Raw genomic sequence first — 21,474 nt, 5'->3', positions numbered from 1 at the left:
TTAATAAATTATATAAAAATATTTATTATTATCATTTATTTTATTTCCACAAAGTTCATGCCAAATCGATAAATATTGAGGTTCCGATGTATGCACTTCATCTTGATGGATGATATGTCCCTGGCCGGGTGCGGGGTAGGTCTTTATTCAAGAGTTTCTTCAGAGGTCATAGTCATCCGGGTGGTATAGCTCGGAGAGTAGCCGGTATATGTACGAAGGCGCGTTACCTCCCCTGAAAAACAAAAATAAGTATTTTATCATCTCAACAGAGACAAAAAAGAATATAGTGTAGAAAGTATAGTATTTAATTTTCAATATTATATATCTTTTACATAAGGGTCACTGCTAACTAAAAAGCTTACTCAACTCAAAAATAGATGCTGCCAAGAGTTCACATATAAGAGAATGGGAACTAACTAAATATCTAATCATTACGCTGCCTCCGCGCAGGGGTAGGCAGAGAGGATAGAAAGTAGACTAGATGCAGTCGGAATGCCATCTCTCGGTGCGGCAAGACCATGTATGGTAGATGTTCCAATGGTGATATAAGGAAGGGGTGCAAGGCTGAGATGAGCACTATCCAGCAAACTAAGGAAGGCGGCTTGGGATGGTTTGGGAAGGATGAGAGTAGACTGGATGCAGTCGGGATGCCGTCTCTCAGTGCGGCAAGACCATGTATGGTAGATGTTCCAATGGTGATATAAGGAAAGGGTGCAAGGCTGAGATGAGCACTATCCAGCAAACTAAGGAAGGCGGCTTGGGATGGTTTGGGAAGCATGAGAGTAGACTGGATGCAGTCGGGATGCCGTCTCTCAGTGCGGCAAGACCATGTATGGTAGATGTTCCAATGGTGATATAAGGAAAGGGTGCAAGGCTGAGATGAGCACTATCCAGCAAACTAAGGAAGGCGGCTTGGGATGGTTTGGGAAGGATGAGAGTAGACTGGATGCAGTCGGGATGCCATCTCTCAGTGCGGCAAGACCATGTATGGTAGATGTTCCAATGGTGATATAAGGAAAGGGTGCAAGGCTGAGATGAGCACTATCCAGCAAACTAAGGAAGGCGGCTTGGGATGGTTTGGGAAGGATGAGAGTAGACTGGATGCAGTCGGGATGCCATCTCTCAGTGCGGCAAGACCATGTATGGTAGATGTTCCAATGGTGATATAAGGAAAGGGTGCAAGGCTGAGATGAGCACTATCCAGCAAACTAAGGAAGGCGGCTTGGGATCGTTTGGGAAGGATGAGAGTAGACTGGATGCAGTCGGGATGCCATCTCTCAGTGCGGCAAGACCATGTATGGTAGATGTTCCAATGGTGATATAAGGAAAGGGTGCAAGGCTGAGATGAGCACTATCCAGCAAACTAAGGAAGGCGGCTTGGGATGGTTTGGGAAGGATGAGAGTAGACTGGATGCAGTCGGGATGCCATCTCTCAGTGCGGCAAGACCATGTATGGTAGATGTTCCAATGGTGATATAAGGAAAGGGTGCAAGGCTGAGATGAGCACTATCCAGCAAACTAAGGAAGGCGGCTTGGGATGGTTTGGGAAGGATGAGAGTAGACTGGATGCAGTCGGGATGCCATCTCTCAGTGCGGCAAGACCATGTATGGTAGATGTTCCAATGGTGATATAAGGAAAGGGTGCAAGGCTGAGATGAGCACTATCCAGCAAACTAAGGAAGGCGGCTTGGGATGGTTTGGGAAGGATGAGAGTAGACTGGATGCAGTCGGGATGCCATCTCTCAGTGCGGCAAGACCATGTATGGTAGATGTTCCAATGGTGATATAAGGAAAGGGTGCAAGGCTGAGATGAGCGTCGTGGATAATATATACTTACAAATTGGTAATGAAGAGAGTGACTAGGTCAGGCGGCACGTAGTCATACAGGGGACAGTACGCGTGGCTTCTATTCGCCAGAGATCCAATACTAAAATAATTTTAGGAACAAAGAATAAACACAATACATAGTTAGGTAAACATTTATTTTATCTTACTCCTCATTGCTGAGGGTTGTGACCCTTGTGGAAGCAATGACTCTTCTCCAGTTATCCCTTGACTGCGCTGCACGTAGCGCTCATATTCTTCTTCTAACCCTTATCCGCACCCAGTGGTGCATCCAGGGCACTGCATTGTCAATGCGATCTGCTTCAATAAGCAGTGTTATCTTGATGGTTTATTACGTGTTACGGCAAGGTGATCACTCCTGCGCTTCAGGGACCAGGATAATGTTAAATAAATTCAGGTGTGCAAAATCACTAGTATTTATTTTCACCCTCCTGGGAATCGAACCCGGGACCTTCAGTGTGGTAGCTTCTCTATTATTATAGAGAAGGTCTGTCAAGAAGCCTAGATGCTTCTGTATCAGGTCTGGGAATGCGGTGGGACAGCTCTCAATGTACCTCGCTTATTATTATAGAGAAGGTCTGTCAGGAAGCCTAGATGCTTCTGTATCAGGTCTGGGAATGCGGTGGGACAGCTCTCAATGTACCTCGCTTATTATTATAGAGAAGGTCTGTCAGGAAGCCTAGATGCTTCTGTATCAGGTCTGGGAATGCGGTGGGACAGCTCTCAATGTCCCTCGCTTATTATTATAGAGAAGGTCTGTCAGGAAGCCTAGATGCTTCTGTATCAGGTCTGGGAATGCGGTGGGACAGCTCTCAATGTACCTCGCTTATTATTATAGAGAAGGTCTGTCAGGAAGCCTAGATGCTTCTGTATCAGGTCTGGGAATGCGGTGGGACAGCTCTCAATGTCCCTCGCTTATTATTATAGAGAAGGTCTGTCAGGAAGCCTAGATGCTTCTGTATCAGGTCTGGGAATGCGGTGGGACAGCTCTCAATGTACCTCGCTTATTATTATAGAGAAGGTCTGTCAGGAAGCCTAGATGCTTCTGTATCAGGTCTGGGAATGCGGTGGGACAGCTCTCAATGTACCTCGCTTATTATTATAGAGAAGGTCTGTCAGGAAGCCTAGATGCTTCTGTATCAGGTCTGGGAATGCGGTGGGACAGCTCTCAATGTACCTCGCTTATTATTATAGAGAAGGTCTGTCAGGAAGCCTAGATGCTTCTGTATCAGGTCTGGGAATGCGGTGGGACAGCTCTCAATGTACCTCGCTTATTATTATAGAGAAGGTCTGTCAGGAAGCCTAGATGCTTCTGTATCAGGTCTGGGCATGCTGTGGGACAGCTCTCATTATAGACCAAGCGAGGAACATGGAAATTGGGAAAATGTTGGGAAAATGGCTGATTCTGACAGTGCAGTCAGTACCCAGTGCTCCACTGAGCTCACCTGTAAGGAAGGGCCCCCTCGGGACTGGCCAGGGTGTTGAAATTCTCCTGCTCATAGTTGCAGAGGTGCTGCGGGCACAACTTGTAAAGCGGACACAATATGATAACCTGGAAAGAAAAATTGGTTAGGTTAGGTTAGGTTATGTCAATTTTTTAAATATTTATTTATTCAATCTCAAAGTAACCATCACGCCGCTTCCCCGCAGGGGTAGGCAGAGAGAATCGAACGCCACACCACTCTGTCTGCAAACATTCTTCGCCTCTCCACGTTCGTGCATCTCCTCATACATACCCGACGATTATTACGACTCCTGACCCGTCCGCTTTCAAGTATTTGACATACACCTGATTGTGCCAAGTTTTCCTCGATCTTCCTCTGCTTCTTTTTCCAACTACATTCGCCTCATAAATTTGTTTAACCGTTCTTTCCTCATTCATTCGTTCTACATGTCCAAACCATCTCAACACACCTTTCTTAATTTTATGGATAATGCTTATCTCAGCTTTGCATTCCTTCCTTATTTCACTATTTGTACATCTATCATACATCGTTTTGTCGCACATTTTTCTGAGAGATGGCATTTCGACTGCATTCAGTCTACTTTCATCCTTCTTTTGCCATCATCACAGCCTTGCATTCCTTCTGTCATTCAATTTTTTATTTCATCATTCGAACATCTATCAAACATTGTTTTGCCACATATTCGTCTGAGGGATCGCATTACGACTGCATTAACACTGGCAGGCTTATTGCTAAGAAGCAATATCTTCCGACCGACTAAAAACAGACTAGTGATATTGGTCAAAACGTTTGATACCATATATAGCTGTTCAAAATTCATGTGGAAAAAATTGTGCCAAGTTGTTATTTACAACATTTTGAGTGTGTCCAAATACTTGTTCACAAAATCTGGATTATCTCCAATTACAGGAGTTATTTTCATATTATTTTTTGACATCTCATCAAAGATGAAGAAGAATATGGATGTCTGGGCATTTACGGGGCTGACGACCGTCATAGGCTGGTTTAAGTGATCACTTTACACACGTGTAACATTCACCAATTCTACCCATTATTGACAACCACACTACTCAAATTCTTGGAAGTCCTGTATATATGAACCAATTTAGAAACCTTGTTCTTGAATCAATAGAACTTCACTAGAGACATCTATTGGTGAGATGTAAAGAAGCTTTTTACTAAGCAAAAACTCTTATATATTAGTATGTGAGATTTTCTGGCGTTTCTCATGTGTGTGATTATAATCCAGGATTCGGATCTCACATACTAATATAAGAGTTTTTGCTCAATAAAAAGCTTCTTTACATCTCACCAATAGATGTCTCTAGTGAAGTTCTATTGACTCAAGAACAAGGTTTCTAAATTGGTTCATATATACAGGACTTCCAAGAATTTGAGTAGTGTGGTTGTCAATAATGGGTAGAATTGGTGAATGTTACACGTGTGTAAAGTGATCACTCGAACCAGCCTATGACGGTCGTCAGCCCCGTAAATGCCCAGACTTCCATATTCTTCTTCATCTTTGATGAGATGTTAAAAATAATATGAAGCTGTTATTTTATTCTATACAAGAAAAGTGAGATCACAATAAATTTTTGAGGTTTACAGTATTTCGATGCCTATTTCTGCCAGCCTCCGTAGTGTAGTGGTCAGCATGCTTGGCTACCATTCTGGAGGTCCCGGGTTCGAATCCCAGGGGCGGTTAACCGCCCCTGGGATTCATTTAAATAAATACATAAGTGATTTTTTCACTCCAATATTTATTCAAAATCTCCCTGGACTGGTGCCTGAAGCGGAAGGCCGATCACCTTTCCTTTGTGTGTTCGATCAAGATAACATCGCATTTATATGATGCAATAATTTTCAAACCCTTATCTGCACCCCAATGGTGCATAGGGCACTGCATTATATAAACACAGTGTTATCTTGATCGTTAACACACGAAGGAATTTCCGCCATTTTCGTACAATACTACCTCAAGGGCGTTTATAAAGACATTGATAATAATAATAATAGAAAATAATAATAAAACCCTTATTCGCACCCCAATGGTGCATAGGGCACTGCGTCATATAAACGCAGTGTTATCTTGATGGTTTACACATGAAGGAAAGGTGATCAGCCCTCCGCTTCAGGTACCAGTCCATGTTAATATTGAATAAATATTACAGTGAAAAAATCACTTATATTTATTTTACCCCCCCTGGGAATCGAACCCGGGACCTCCAGAACGGTAGCCGAGCGTGCTGACCAATAATAATAATAGAACGATGATGATATTGATAAAGTAAAAATAAATGGATAAAAACGTCGTCAATCTCAGGAAAACGCCTTCCTCTTGATCCCACGCAGTGCCCTATGCACCGTAGGGGTGCGGATAAGGGTTTGAAGAAGAGGATTTTTGGTCAGTTGGAAGCGATCGCAACGACTTACCGGCACGCTGTAGTATTTGGCGGCCAGAGCGACCGTGTGGGCTCCCACGGCGGCCCGGAGCCCCCCTCCGGCCAGTACAGTCTGCGTACCGAGTATAACCTAAAACAGAGTGTGTATATATATATCGCTCACTCCTTTCAACGTCATATATCAAAAAACTTGATTTTTCAGGAGAATGTTTTCAAAGTTCAAAAATATAATACAATGTATAAAAAATAAATATCAAGCCACTTATTGAACTTTTTACTGTGCAACAGATCTTTTTAGGTAAAACCTGAAGGTTTTTTCTCAATTTGAAAAATATTTAGTATATTTAAAGAAATAATTCAACAATACCTTTCCTTCAAAATGATTGAATTATACTATTACTTACATATATCGCTCACTCCTTTCAACGTCATATATCAAAAAACTTGATTTTTCAGGAGAACGTTTTCAAAGTTCAAAAATATAATACAATGTATTAAAAATAAATATCAAGCCACTTATTGAACCTTTTACTGTGCAACAGATATTTTTAGATAAAACCTGAAGGTTTTTTCTACATTTGAAAAATATTTAATATATTTAAAGAAACAATTCAACAATACCTTTCCTTCAAAATGATTGAATTATACTATTATTTACATATATCGCTCACTCCTTTCAACGTCATATATCAAAAAAATTTGATTTTTCAGGAGATCATTTTCAAAGTTTAAAAAAAAAAAAAAATGTATTTAAAATAAATATCAAGCCACTTATAGAACTTTTTACTGTGCAACAGATCTTTTTAGGTAAAACCTGGAGGTTTTTTCTCCATTTGAAAAATATTTAGTATATTTAAAAAAATAATTAAACAATACATTTTCTTCAAAATACAAAAACAACACTTTCCGCCCTGTAGCGGGTAAATATTAAGTTAAAAATATGCCGCTTTTGTTGGGATAAAGTACATTTTTTGGGCATTCCGAAAACGTGCACAAATGAAAATTGACAAATTTTTGATTTATGACGTTCTTGAAAGGAGTGAGCGATATGTACGACATGTAGTACATGAGTGATACGGCTACAAGAAAAAGGAGCTTGTATGTCTCTTCCATAAACACAGCAGTATTAAAATGACCCAAGTATTTATCTGGAAATGTGTATGAGTGAGTCCCTCAGGATTATGTGGTTGATTGAGTCCCTAAATACACTAAGTCACCTCACTTTCACTAAGGGATGAAACACGCAAAGGGACTGATCACGGGGTACTCGCGGAAATTCACCACAGAAGCTATAAAGCTTAGCACAAAACAAATAAGGATCCTAACCAGGACCTCGACAGGACACTGCAGACTGAGGAAACACATAATTTTTTGAGGTATCTCTACATGAGAGAGTACGGCTATTATCCTCGGCTCTACCCGACCCAGTTCCTCCAGGGTATGCTTGGCTACAATAGTTTAGAGACTAGAAGGAATGCGTATTTGATTACGCATTTTTATCGATTGTTGCGCGGTATGATCGATAATCCTGAAATTATCCAGAGCCAATGCTCTGGATAATTTATAACATACAGACCAATGTCTGTATGTTCCCGATAGTTACCTAAGACAGCGTCGGCATAGATTGTTTCAGATTCCTATACACAGGACCAACCTGCCGATGGTTATGCCTGTAGGAAGAGCTACCGCTATGTTGAACAATATCACATTGGATATTGATCTGTTCCATGTGTCCGAAGGAGTTTTCCGAAGCGAGATTCTTCTACACATTTAACAAGAGTCTTCTTGTGTAATTTTTAATTTGTTTTTTTAATATATACGCCTTAAATGTTTGTTTGTAATGTATATATTAATTATTGAATAAATTGAATTGAATTGAATTGAATTTGACTTCACGACTCCCCAGTATGCAGATCTTGTATGGAGGATAATGAAACGCCAATCCACATTCCCTATAATTGTGACGCACTAGCTACAAACCAAGTCACATCCTTGGATGACCTCTACTGGACTCCGAGAAGGTGAAGCTCCTACCAACAAGACAGGTCGTGAGCTACATGACTCACGTAGGTCTTGGCAGTTAGCTGTGATACAGAGGGAGGTCGCAATAGACCTAACATGGTCTCAGTGCCATAAGGGGTGCAAGATCCCTTGGCCCCAAAAAAAAAAAAGAAAAGACACTCACTTTACGTCGTTAATACGTTCCAGAAGATTCCCAAAAATTTTATCAAAATTTAAATTTACAAAACGGGAAATTACCTTTTAGAAAATGTAAAAATGATTCTCTGAATAATAATTTTAACCCTTTCCACTATGACCATTTTTTCTCATAACTGATCAGCTACTCTGATCAAGAAAATGCGACGTTTTTCTACCATTAAAATAAATATTTTGACTCCCTAATTTTGTCCGCCTCCGTAGTGTAATGGTCAGCATGCTCGGCTACCGTTCTGGAGGTCCCGGGTTCGATTCCTAGGGGGGTTTAATAAATATAAGTGATTTTTTCACTCTAATATTTATTCAATATTACACTGGACTGGTATCTGAAGTGGAGGGCTGATCACCTTTCCTTCATGTGTAATCGATCGAGATAACACTGCGTTTATATGAAGCAGTGCCCTATGCACCATTGGGGTGCGGTAAGGGATTTATTATTATTAATTTTGGGACACTCTGTCTGGCAATTCGTATGACCATGTTAATTAAGATTAACTGTATTTATGTGAAATATTTTTTTAAAGAGATTTTGGAACAGGTAGATGATTTTGTGTATTTGGGTAGTATGTTTTCTAGGGATGGAAAGATTGATAAAGACATAGAAAGGAGAGTGAATGCCGGGAACAAAGTGAATGGTGCACTGAAATCAGTTATAGCAAATAAAAACCTATCAGCGGAAGCTAAACTGGCAGTGCACAACGGAGTCCTGGTTCCAACTCTGATGTATGGAAGTGAAACATGAAGTTGGCAAAAGAAGGATGAAAGTAGACTGAATGCAGTCGAAATGCGATCTCTCAGAAGAATGTGCGACAAAACGATGTATGATAGATGTACGAATAGTGAAATAAGGAAGGAATGCAAAGCTGAGGTAGGCATTATCGATAAAATTAAGAAAGGTGTGTTGAGATGGTTTGGACATGTAGAACGAATAAGTGAGGAAAGAACGGTAAAACAAATTTATGAGGCGAATGTTAGCGGGAAAAGAAGCAGAGGAAGACCAAGAAAAACATGGCACGATCAGGTATGCCAAATACTTGAAAGTGGTCAGGTTAGGAGTCGTAACAATCGGCGGGTATGTATGAGGAGATGCATGAACGTGGAAGAGGCGAAGAATGTTTGCAAGGACAGAGTGGTGTGGCGCTCTATTCTCTCTGCCTACCCCTGCGGAGAAGCGGCGTGATGGTTAGTTAGTTAGTTTTTATTTTTTGGTAGAATATACTCGGGTGATAGAGAAATCAGTGATTAAAGTTATACCTGCGCCGGGCCAGACATTGTGGCCCACGGAGCTGCCTACTAGAATCATACGGGCCAGAATGTCTGGCCTACAGAGTGGTAAGAGTTAAAAAAACAACGCAATTCGAAAATACTACGACGCACAGCGAAAACGAGTCTTAATTCAGTAACGACGCAAAGCGAGGTCTGAGTGTATTAAAATGTTGGACTTTCTACCCCGTTTTTCAATCTATTTTCACATAGTATACAATATATTGTATTTTGGACATATATTCATCTAACTGCACATGTAGTACCTTGTTGACTCTCGACATTACGGCAAAGATGGCGCTGTCAGCAATCAGTGTCGTCTCAATTTTGTGTTTCGCTAGGTTGGCCGCCATCTTGTGGGACTAAGGAAATAAAAAAATAGCAATGTATCAATTTAAATTTATATGTATTTCATATGACGCTTCATGTGCGAATTCGCGGTAGTATCTATGGTTGATTTGAGTAAGCTTTTGATTTAGCATAGACCTTTTTTAAATGTTTGCAAGTTCCTTACATGCTGAATTATTTTACATACCATAGAACGGGGCTACTTGGACTTTGATGTGTTACTTGAGCCCAGTGCAAAAAAAATTTGAATGTGTATTTGGTCTACAATAATGAACGTATGGACATGATTCATTGTTTCCCTGACAGGTGACACTTATTCAATTCAATTCAATTTATTTATTTCAATTAATATATACATTAGAAACTATAAAAAATTTAAATGGTATACATTAAAATAAAATATTTGCAAGAACTATTGCTAAAGGTGTAGAAGAATCCCGCTTCAGAAAACTCCTTCAGACACATGGAACAGATCAATATCCAATGAGATATTGTTCAACATAGCGGTAGCTCTTCCTACAGGCACAACATCGGCAGGTTGCTCCTGTATATAGGAATGGGAAACAATCTATGTCGACGCTGTCCTTAGCTAACTATCGGGAACATACAGACCAATGTTCCGGATAGTTTCAGGATTATCCATCATACCGCGCAACAATGGATACAAATGCCTCATCAAATACACATTCCTTCTAGTCTCTAGACTGTTGTAGCCGAGCATACCCTGGAGGAACTGGTAGCTCTTCCTACAGCCATAACCATCGGCAGGTTGGTCTTGTGTATAGGAATGTGAAACAATCTATGTCGACACTGTCTTAGGTAACTATCGGGAACATACAGACCGATGCTCCGGATAGTTTCAGGATTATCCATCATACCGCGCAACAATGGATACAAATGCCTCGTCAAATACACATTCCTTCTAGTCTCTAGACTGCTGTAGCCGAGCATACCCTGGAGAAACTAGGTCGGGTAGAGCCGAGGATAATACCCGTACTCTCTCATGTACCATACGTTCATTATTGTAGACCAAATACAGATTTCAATCTCTTTTTTGTACTGGGCTCAAGTAACACATCAAAGTTCAAGTAGCCCCGTTCTACGGCACTGGAAGACGCCTAAAGACATGATTTTCAATTTGAATGATTTTCAATTATTACATTATTTTTACATTTTGACTTCAAACGTGGGTAGAATGGTGAATATTGCACTGTGTAAAGTGATCACTATTTTTTTGCTGAGACCCACCAAGCCACCTTGTGTGTCTTGTCGGTGGAGTTCTTTTTACATACATTTTTTATTGTTTTTGACCATTTTAACCTAATATACACACAAGAAAGAGAGAGAAAAATTAAGAATATAAACATTTTACAATTTTCAGAATTAACTCTTGATCATTTACCCATGCCTTTATTTTGCCTTTGTTTATAATTTATTTTGACCTCTAACCTCCGTCGAAACAAATTTAAAAAATATGGGACGATATATTGCAGTGTTGGACTCCCATATTTATTGTTAATTCTTGGGACTATCAAACCTTTGTTGTGTGTAGATCGTGTATCATGGCTGTGTACTAGAAGATTTCTATATTTTTGTCTAGTAGATATAAAGGATATTATGAAACCTTGCCAAATATATACACCGTGTGGCGTTTGAGCTGCCGCTTACTCAGAAAACACACAGTTTAAATATTCAGGGCTGTCTTGGGACCATCAAACCTTCGTTGTGGGTAAATGGTGTATCATGGCTGTGTACTAGAAGATTTCTATATTTTTGTCTAGCAGATATAAAGGATATTATGAAACCTTGCCAAATATACACACCGTGTGGCGTTTGAGCTGCCGCTTACTCAGAAAACACACAGTTTAAATATTCAGAGTAGTCTTGGGACTATCAAACCTTCATTGTGGGTAAATCGTGTATCATGGCTGTGTACTAGAAGATTTCTATATTTTTGTCTAGCAGATATAAAGGATATTATAAAACCTTGCCAAATATACACACCGTGTGGCGTTTGAGCTGCCGCTTACTCAGAAAACACACAGTTTAAATATTCAGAGTAGTCTTGGGACTATCAAACCTTCATTGTGGGTAAATCGTGTATCATGGCTGTGTACTAGAAGATTTGGATATTAAAATATTTTTTCTTCTTCAACATTTTGTATTTATTTATTTTAATAGATTTATATTATCCACTGACACTTCGTGATGGAATTGCATTTTTAATTTATTATTAGATTAAAACCAATATTTTTAGCTTTCCCACTTTTTTATTTGACCAGCGACCGGGTTTCGTCGTTACCGACATCATCAGACTGGTGATGTCGGTAACGACGAAACCCGGTCGCTGGTCAAATAAAAAAGTGGGAAAGCTAAAAATATTGGTTTTAATCTAATAATAAATTTATTTATTTTTATTTTAAATCAGCCTGTAGGCCCAGTAAATACCCAGACTTCCATATTCTTCTTCACATATATATATATATACAAAGTCTTTATCCGCTGTAAAATCAAGTACGCTAGACGCGGTAGAATTTATAATGCGATATTTCACAAAAATAGTAGCAACTTGCCTCGGTACGCGTAGCTCCCTCCGCTACGATGACGTGAAGATTTTTTTTATTGACGACCGCCTTCTTCAGGAACATCTCCACCATACGCGAAGCTCCGAGCGTCAGGATCATCTCAATAGCGTGAATGTGCTCGGGCGCCTGACACGTGATATTGTATCCGCTGAAAAAAATGACATATTCTTTTCATATTATTTTTTGATATCTCGTCAAAGATGAAGAAGAATATGGAAGTCTGGGCATTTACGGGGCTTACGACCGCCATAGGCTGGTTTAAGTGATCACTTTACACACGTGTAACATTCACCAATTCTACCCATTATTGACAACCACACTACTCAAATTCTTGGTTCTATATATATAAACCAATTTAGAAACCTTGTTCATGAATCACTAGAACTTCACTAGAGACATCTATTGGTGAGATGTAAAGAAGCTTTTTACTAAGCAGAAACTCTTATATTAGTATGTGAGATCCGAATCCTGGATTATAATCACACACATGAGAAACGCTAGAAAATACCATTTTCATTTTTATTATTAAGCTTATAATTTGACCAGATAATTTATTTACAACATTTTGAGTGTGTCCAAATACTTGTTCACAAAATCTGGATTATCTCCAATTACAGGAGTTATTTTCGTATTATTTTTTGATATCTCATCAAAGATGAAGAAGAATATGCCGTAAATGCCCAGACTTCCATATTCTTCTTCATCTTTGATGAGATATCAAAAAATAATATGAAAATAACTCCTGTAATTGGAGATAACCCAGATTTTGTGAACAAGTATTTTGACACACTCAAAATGTTGAAGATATTCTTTTTACGCACTGCAGCAAGGGTGGCCGACCCGCGGCCCGCCGGGTGTCGACTTGCGGACCGCTGAGCAAATCCAGAAAACCACCAAAAGAACATTCCATCACGCGTAGTTCGTATCATATCCCGTATATGGGAGTATCTCACTATCCTGACAATTTCAAGACCCATAATGGCGTCAAGTAGTAAAGACGTTGGCCTGAAGAAGAGAAGAGTGACAAAAGAACTGACAAGTTTTTAAGACAGATGGACTATAAACTATTTTTTCGTGGAATTTAAAACAAAGCCAACATGCCTGATGTGCAATGATTACATGACATAGTTGGAGTTATTGGATTCTGAGAATTCGCTATTGTTAGCAGTCAGGGTGACTGACTTACACGACTTATTGACCGCTACATATATATATATATATATATATATATATATAAACTAACTAACTAACTAACCATCACGCCGGGGTAGGCAGAGAGAATAGAGCGCCACACCACTCTGTCCTTGCAAACATTCTTCGCCTCTTCCACGTTCATGCATCTCCTCATACATACCCGCCGATTGTTACGACTCCTAACCTGACCACTTTCAAGTATTTGGCATACCTGATCGTGCCATGTTTTTCTCGGTCTTCCTCTGCTTCTTTTCCCACTAACATTCGCCTCATAAATTTGTTTTACCGTTCTTTCCTCACTCGTTCGTTCTACATGTCCAAACCATCTCAACACACCTTTCTTAATTTTATCGATAATTCTTATCTCAGCTTTGCATTCCTTCCTTATTTCACTATTCGCACATCTATCATACATCGTTTTGTTGCACATTCTTCTGAGAGATCGCATTTTGACTGCATTCAGTCTACTTTCATCCTTCGTTTGCCAACTCCATGTTTCACTTCCATACATTAGAGTTGGAACCGGGACTCCGTTGTGCACTGCCAGTTTAGCTTCCGCTGATAGGTTTTTATTTGCTATAACCGATTTCAGTGCACCATTCACTTTGTTCCCAGCATTCACTCTCCTTTCTATGTCTTTATCAATCTTTCCATCCCTAGAAAACATACTACCCAAATACACAAAATCATCTACCTGTTCCAAAATCTCTTAAAAAAAATATTAGCATGTCAGTAGTAGTATGTTTTAAGGCATTGAGAATTTTATTTACCATGTTTCTAACTCGCTCTGGAACTCCGATATATGGTCCAAGACGGCCTCCCTCAGGGCGGGTAGATCCTGCGTCGGAGGGGCCCCGTCCTCTCCGGCGGGCCTGATGAGGCCCTGCAGCGAGTCACCCGTGCCCCCGGCACATACCTGGCAGACAAAAAGCGCGGTACAATATTCCGAGTGTGCCAAAATCTTTGTTCACAAGTCGCTCACTCCTTTCAAGAACGTCATAAATCAAAATACTTGATTTTTGAGGAGAATGTTTTTAAAGTTTAAGAATATAATACAATGTATTAAAAATAAATATCAAGCCACTTACTGAACTTTATACTGTGCAACAGATCTTTTTAGGTAAAATCTGAAGTTTTTTCTCCATTTGAAAAATATTTAGTTTTTTGAAAAAAATAATTAAACAATACCTTTTCTTCAAAATGCAAAAACAACACTTTCTGCCCTGTAGCGGGTAAATATTAAGTTAAAAATATGCCGCTTTTGCTGGGATATAGTACATTTTTTGGGCATTCCGAAAACGTGCACAAATCAAAATTGACGATTTTTGATTTATGACGTTCTTGAAAGGAGTGAGCGAAGTGTTCTCTCTTGAGAAGAGTAGTGAATGAAGTTTATAAGATATTCGCTAAGGATGATAAAATAAATCATTCAATAATAAATAAAAAAATCTGCCTCCGTAGTGTAATGGTCAGCACGCTCGGCTACCGTTCTGGAGGTCCCGGGTTCGATTCCCAAGGGGGGTAAAATAATTATAAGCGATTTTTACACTGTTACATATATTTAATATTACCCTGGACTGGTACCTGAAGCGGAGCGCTGATCACCTTTCCTTCATGTGTAAACAGTCAAGATAAGACTGCGTTTATATAACGCAGTGCCCTGTGCACCATTGGGGTGCGGATAAGGGTTTTATTTATTATTAAAAATAAAAAAAATATATTCTATTATTTTAAAAATAAAAAGTTTATTTTTCAAGTTACAATATTAATTATTTTAATAAAGAAAAGGTGAAGGCGTCGGGTTGTGGTCCCGTGGTTAGTGTCGCAGACTCTTGGGTCAGAGTTTCTCGGTTGGAACCCACTCTACCACAATTTGATACCTATTTCTAATAATCAGCCGCTCAGGCTCACGGAGATGGTATGAAATTTAAGTATTTTGTAAAATAATAAAAACACAAATATTGCTGTTTAAAAAAAAAATAGAGTGAAAAAAAATCAGAGTGAACGCTGTTGAAATGCGCTCCCTCAGACGAATGTGTGGAAAATCATTGTATGACAGAATTAAAAACTAAGATAAAAGAAATGAATATTAGGCTGAAAAAGGAATAATTGAACAGATTAGGAAGAGTTCTTTACGGTGGTATGGACATGTGGAGCAAATGGATAACGAGAGAATGACTAAGAAAATACATGTGGCGAATGTGAGCGGGAAAACAGAACGAGGACAATCGAAAAAGACTCCAGATCAATCAGAACCTAAAATCTGGCGGTGTCAAAAGTCTGCGCAATCGGAAGGCATGTCTGACTAGATGTATGGATGTGAAGGAGGCGAGGAGTGTATGTCAGGACAGAAGAGTGTGGCGGTCCATCCTCTCTGCCTGCCCCTGCGGAGGAACGGCGTGATGGTGGTAGCAGTAGTAAAAAAATAATATATGATGACGTTGTTGGAAGGAGTGAGCGATATGCATAAAAAATGAATTACGAGAAATAGGCGAATGAGGTTTGTAAAGAACGTAGAAAGAGATTAGCCCAGGATGGATCTATGTCAGACTTGTCCCCGGATATAGGGACAACGGTGTCAGACCTTTCCGTCAGCGTGGAGCTCTTCCCGGATAATGTGCAGAATCCTCCGGACCATATTCCCGGTGACGGCTTCCTGCGGCAGCCCCCTGCAGATGAGCTTGCCGGCCGTCCGCACTTGGCCCAGAAGCTCCCTGCAAACACACAATTCATCAGCCCCGGAATACGAAGGTCATACCGCATACCGATTGCAATTTTTTCCAGATGGTTTGCAGTTTACCTATACTCCAATTATATTTTTTGTATTTTATATTATCCACCTCCGTAGCGCAGTGGTCAGCGCGTTTGGCTACCGTGCTGGAGGTCCCGGGTTCGATTCCCAGAGTGGTCAGAATAAATATGGCTGATTTTCATTCTCATATTTATTTAACATCACCCTGGACTGGTACAAGAAGCGCAGGGCTGATCACCTTGCCTTCGTGCAATTTACGATCAAGATAACACTGCGTCCCTACGATGCAGTGCCCTATGCACCATTGGGTGCGGATAAGGGTAAGAAGAAGAATTTTATATTAACACTGTCCGCCTCCGTGGTGTGATGGTCAGCGTGTTTAGCTACCGTGCTGGAGGTCCCGGGTTCGATTCCCAGGGGGGGGGTTGAAAATGAATATTAGTGATTTTACACTGTGATATTTATTTAATATTACCCTGGACTGGTTTCTGAAGCGCAAGAGTGTCCACCTTGCCTTCATGCAAGTAATGATCAAGATAACACGGCGTCAATTCAATGCAGTGCCTTATGCACCATTGGGTGTGGATAAGGGTTATAATTATTTTTTTTTAAATAATCCACTTGAGATTTATTTAATATACAATGTAAATTCTCTTTAAGCGCAAAATATATTTTCGTGAATACACCCCTGACTATTTTGATGGCATTCATCGCAAAGCATAGGAAAGTATCCCTTAGCAGCGTTATAAACGCCCATAATCCCAGACTCTGATGTTGTGCACTATGGCTCGGTGTGCTCAGAGCTCATACTGCCATAAACATATCGCTCACTCCTTTCAAGAACGTCATAAATCAAAGAACTTGATATTTCAGGGGAACGTTTTTAAAGTTTAAAAATTAAATTTTTTTTTTTATTAAACCCTTATCCGCACCCCAATGGTGCATAGGGCACTGCTTTATGTGAACACAGTGTTATCTTGATCGTTTCCACACGAAGGAAAGGTGATCAGCCCTCCGCTTCAGGCACCAGTCCAGGGTGATATTCAATAAATATTACAGTGAAAAAATCACTTATATTTATTTGATCCCCCCTGGGAATCGAACCCGGGACCTCCAGAACGGTAGCCGAGCGTGCTGACCATTACACTATGGAGGCAGACAAAAATATAATACAATGTATTAAAAATAAATATCAAGCCACTTATTGAACTTTTTACTGTGCAACACATCTTTTTAGGTAAAACCTGAAGGTTTTTTCTCCATTTGAAGAATATTTAGTATATTTAAAAAAAATACTTAAACAATACCTTTTCTTCAAAATGCAAAACAACACTTTCTGCCCTGTAGCGGGTAAATATTAAATTAAAAATATCCCTCTTTTGCTGGGATATAGTACATTTTCTGGGCATTCCAAAAACACGGACAACTGAAAATTGACCATTTTTGATTTATGACGTTCTTGAAAGGAGTGAGCGATATTTCTTGACTAAATTACGTATGACTACCTACATTACATTCTCATATCGGCCTCGCCCGACGCAGCTGAATCTGCCGTACTCAGGACTGCGAAATGTTGTGCAAATTTGAATTGTCTTCTCAGCAAAATAAGGATACCGACAATTTTTAATATATTTTTAGATCTCACATACTAATATAAGAGTTTCTTAGTTATAAGTATTTGGACACACTCAAAATGTTGTAAATAAATTATCTGGTCAAATTATAAGCTTAATAATAAAAATGAAAATGGTATTTTCTGGCGTTTCTCATGTGTGTGATTATAATCCAGGATTCGGATCTCACATACTAATATAAGAGTTTCTGCTTACTAAAAAGCTTCTTTACATCTCACCAATAGATGTCTCTAGTGAAGTTCTAGTGATTCATGAACAAGGTTTCTAAATTGGTTCATATATATAGAACTTCCAAGAATTTTGAGTAGTGTGGTTGTCAATAATGGGTAGAATTGGTGAATGTTACACGTGTGTAAAGTGATCACTTAAACCAGCCTATGACGGTCGTAAGCCCCGTAAATGCCCAGACTTCCATATTCTTCTTCATCTTTGATGAGATATCAAAAAATAATATGAAAATAACTCCTGTAATTGGAGATAATCCAGATTTTGTGAACAAGTATTTGGACACACTCAAAATGTTGTAAATATTTTTAGAATATTTTTTTCAACACGACTAGTTTTAAAAACTAACAGATGTTTTCATCGACAGGTGAAAAATATAACTTGATTCCTTTTCCAAAGCAGGATTACCGAAAGCAAGGGTGTCAGCATCAAACTTATTTTTATAGAACGGACTTTCGGATTTAAAAGACACCCTCTCCCCCCAATAGGTCCATTATATCGAGGTTTTACTGTACAAATAATAATCTTAGACAAAGAACTTACTCTGCATTGTGGAATTTGACTTCGGACACCAGCGACTTCAAAAGAGAGACAGTTTCTACCGATATATTGTAGGAGCCGTGTATCTTTCTGGAAAAAAAGAAATGTATTAAAACATGAATTTTAACACACTGCTGTCGGGCAATTATGTTCATCGACCCCTCCTCTAATTATACTCTGGCAGTCTGCCGCCCGACCCTCAGTATACTAATCACAAGTAGCCGCAACACCCAATTCCCATCTGTACAATGTTTGCAGGCGTCTCTCGCGCTCTACCTAAAGTAAGCAAATAGAACGCTCGCAAGCGTCTCCCGCTCTCTACCGACAGTATGGAAAAGGACCCTAATTATACTCTGGCAGTCTGCCGCCCGACCCTCAGTATACTAATCACAAGTAGCCGCAACACCCAATTCCCATCTGTACAATGTTTGCAGGCGTCTCTCGCACTCTACCTAAAGTAAGCAAATAGAACGCTCGCAAGCGTCTCCCGCTCTCTACCGACAGTATGGAAAAGGACCCTAATTATACTCTGGCAGTCTGCCGCCCGACCCTCAGTATACTAATCACAAGTAGCCGCAAAACCCAATTCCCATCTGTACAATGTTTGCAGGCGTCTCTCGCGCTCTACCTAAAGTAAGCAAATAGAACGCTCGCAAGCGTCTCCCGCTCTCTACCGACAGTATGGAAAAGGACCCTAATTATACTCTGGCAGTCTGCCGCCCGACCCTCAGTATACTAATCACAAGTAGCCGCAACACCCAATTCCCATCTGTACAATGTTTGCAGGCGTCTCTCGCGCTCTACCTAAAGTAAGCAAATAGAACGCTCGCAAGCGTCTCCCGCTCTCTACCGACAGTATGGAAAAGGACCCTAATTATACTCTGGCAGTCTGCCGCCCGACCCTCAGTATACTAATCACAAGTAGCCGCAACACCCAATTCCCATCTGTACAATGTTTGCAGGCGTCTCTCGCGCTCTACCTAAAGTAAGCAAATAGAACGCTCGCAAGCGTCTCCCGCTCTCTACCCACAGTATGGAAAAGGGCTTTTAAGCGTTTCCCGCAAACAATGTATTAAGTAGAAAATCATAATTTTTATTATATATTTTATCTTACTAACAATGGAGTCAATTCCAATCCAATGTAATAAATGAATATGAAGCATGGAATTACCAAAACTAGGATGAGAGTAGACTGGATGCAGTCGGAATGCCATCTCTCAGTGCGGCAAGACCATGTATGGTAGATGTTCCAATGGTGATATAAGGAAAGGGTGCAAGGCTGAGATGAGCACTATCCAGCAAACTAAGGAAGGCGGCTTGGGATGGTTTGGGAAGGATGAGAGTAGACTGGATGCAGTCGGGATGCCATCTCTCAGTGCGGCAAGACCATGTATGGTAGATGTTCCAATGGTGATATAAGGAAAGGGTGCAAGGCTGAGATGAGCACTATCCAGCAAACTAAGGAAGGCGGCTTGGGATGGTTTGGGAAGGATGAGAGTAGACTGGATGCAGTCGGGATGCCATCTCTCAGTGCGGCAAGACCATGTATGGTAGATGTTCCAATGGTTATATAAGGAAAGGGTGCAAGGCTGAGATGAGCACTATCCAGCAAACTAAGGAAGGCGGCTTGGGATGGTTTGGGAAGGATGAGAGTAGACTGGATGCAGTCGGGATGCCATCTCTCAGTGCGGCAAGACCATGTATGGTAGATGTTCCAATGGTGATATAAGGAAAGGGTGCAAGGCTGAGATGAGCACTATCCAGCAAACTAAGGAAGGCGGCTTGGGATGGTTTGGGAAGGATGAGAGTAGACTGGATGCAGTAGGGATGCCATCTCTCAGTGCGGCAAGACCATGTATGGTAGATGCTCCAATGGTGATATAAGGAAAGGGTGCAAGGCTGAGATGAGCACTATCCAGCAAACTAAGGAAGGCGGCTTGGGATGGTTTGGGAAGGATGAGAGTAGACTGGATGCAGTCGGGATGCCATCTCTCAGTGCGGCAAGACCATGTATGGTAGATGCTCCAATGGTGATATAAGGAAAGGGTGCAAGGCTGAGATGAGCACTATCCAGCAAACTAAGGAAGGCGGCTTGGGATGGTTTGGGAAGGATGAGAGTAGACTGAATGCAGTCGGGATGCCATCTCTCAGTGCGGCAAGACCATGTATGGTAGATGCTCCAATGGTGATATAAGGAAAGGGTGCAAGGCTGAGATGAGCACTATCCAGCAAACTAAGGAAGGCGGCTTGGGATGGTTTGGGCGTGTGAATCTAATGTGCGAATAAATAACAGTAGAACAAATTTATGAGGCGAATTTAATTAGAAATAGGGCAGAGGAAGACCTAAGAATTCATTCTGGGAATCAACATTTGGCAAATATACTCTCTTCGTCATTCTCTCTTTATCCATTCGCTCCACATGTCCATATCACCTTAAAGAACTCTAATCTTTTCAACTACCCCTAGTTCAGGCTTACATTCCTTTCTAATATAACAATTAACGCATATCGGAATAATATTTACTCACTTATTTTTAATGTCTGAAATGAATTTGACGACTGATCCGAGAACGTCTTCATCCAATTGTATTTCCGGCATTTTGAAACAAAATAAAGCGTCCGCGTGTATTATATTTTCAATATATAATTGACATCAATAAGTGTTATGACATATTGCGAAGTAATTTGACACGAAATAATAAGTTAGGTTAGAAAACTGTCATTGTATCCAGTATTGCCATTATAAATATTTATTTACTAGTACCTACTTTTTTCTTTAAAAAAAATTCTATTGATTCAAATCTCTTTTTCTCTGTACCCGATAAATTCAATCTATATGTATGCAGATCAAAAGTTAGGATTGTTCATCACCTTGCGTCAAGTACAAGTTCGGGATGTATTGAATAAATATTATAATAAAAAAACACTATATTTATTTTTACTCCCCCTTCCCTAGGGAATCGCATACAAAACTCTATGCGCATAAGCCTAACACTCAATCCAA

General features: G+C 40.1%; 1 protein-coding gene across 1 annotated transcript; it reads right to left on the bottom strand.

The window, feature by feature from the left end:
* Positions 1–21: 21 nt before the first annotated feature.
* eIF2Bbeta (eukaryotic translation initiation factor 2B subunit beta) lies at positions 22–21,191 on the bottom strand. The gene is made up of 10 exons (XM_088272957.1): positions 20,999–21,191; positions 18,475–18,561; positions 15,905–16,034; positions 14,091–14,236; positions 12,115–12,274; positions 9,460–9,555; positions 5,745–5,843; positions 3,291–3,397; positions 1,838–1,927; positions 22–232 (listed from the first exon to the last, which is right to left on the bottom strand). The coding sequence occupies exons 1-10, from the start codon at positions 21,067–21,069 to the stop codon at positions 160–162; spliced, it is 1,059 nt and encodes a 352-aa protein (XP_088129083.1). The 5' UTR covers positions 21,070–21,191; the 3' UTR covers positions 22–159.
* Positions 21,192–21,474: the final 283 nt, after the last annotated feature.

This window comes from Brachycentrus maculatus, unplaced genomic scaffold (assembly GCF_059751285.1).
Source record: "Brachycentrus maculatus isolate JH-2025_06_01 unplaced genomic scaffold, ASM5975128v1 h1tg000534l, whole genome shotgun sequence".
Lineage (NCBI taxonomy): Eukaryota > Metazoa > Arthropoda > Insecta > Trichoptera > Brachycentridae > Brachycentrus > Brachycentrus maculatus.
The sequence above is the reverse complement of the archived record's forward strand: the minus strand, read 5'-3'. Positions and strand labels throughout refer to the sequence as shown.

Bases quoted from the DNA above. Each gene is read 5' to 3' on its own strand.
- eIF2Bbeta (XM_088272957.1), bottom strand. From the start codon at position 21,069: ATGCCGGAAATACAATTGGATGAAGACGTTCTCGGATCAGTCGTCAAA. The intron at 16,035-18,474 runs GTAAGTTCTTTG...GTGTGTTTGCAG, and splicing joins GTCAAATTCCACAATGCAGA to GGAGCTTCTGGGCCAAGTGC. The intron at 9,556-12,114 runs GCAAGTTGCTAC...TTATTTCCTTAG, and splicing joins AGGGAGCTACGCGTACCGAG to TCCCACAAGATGGCGGCCAA.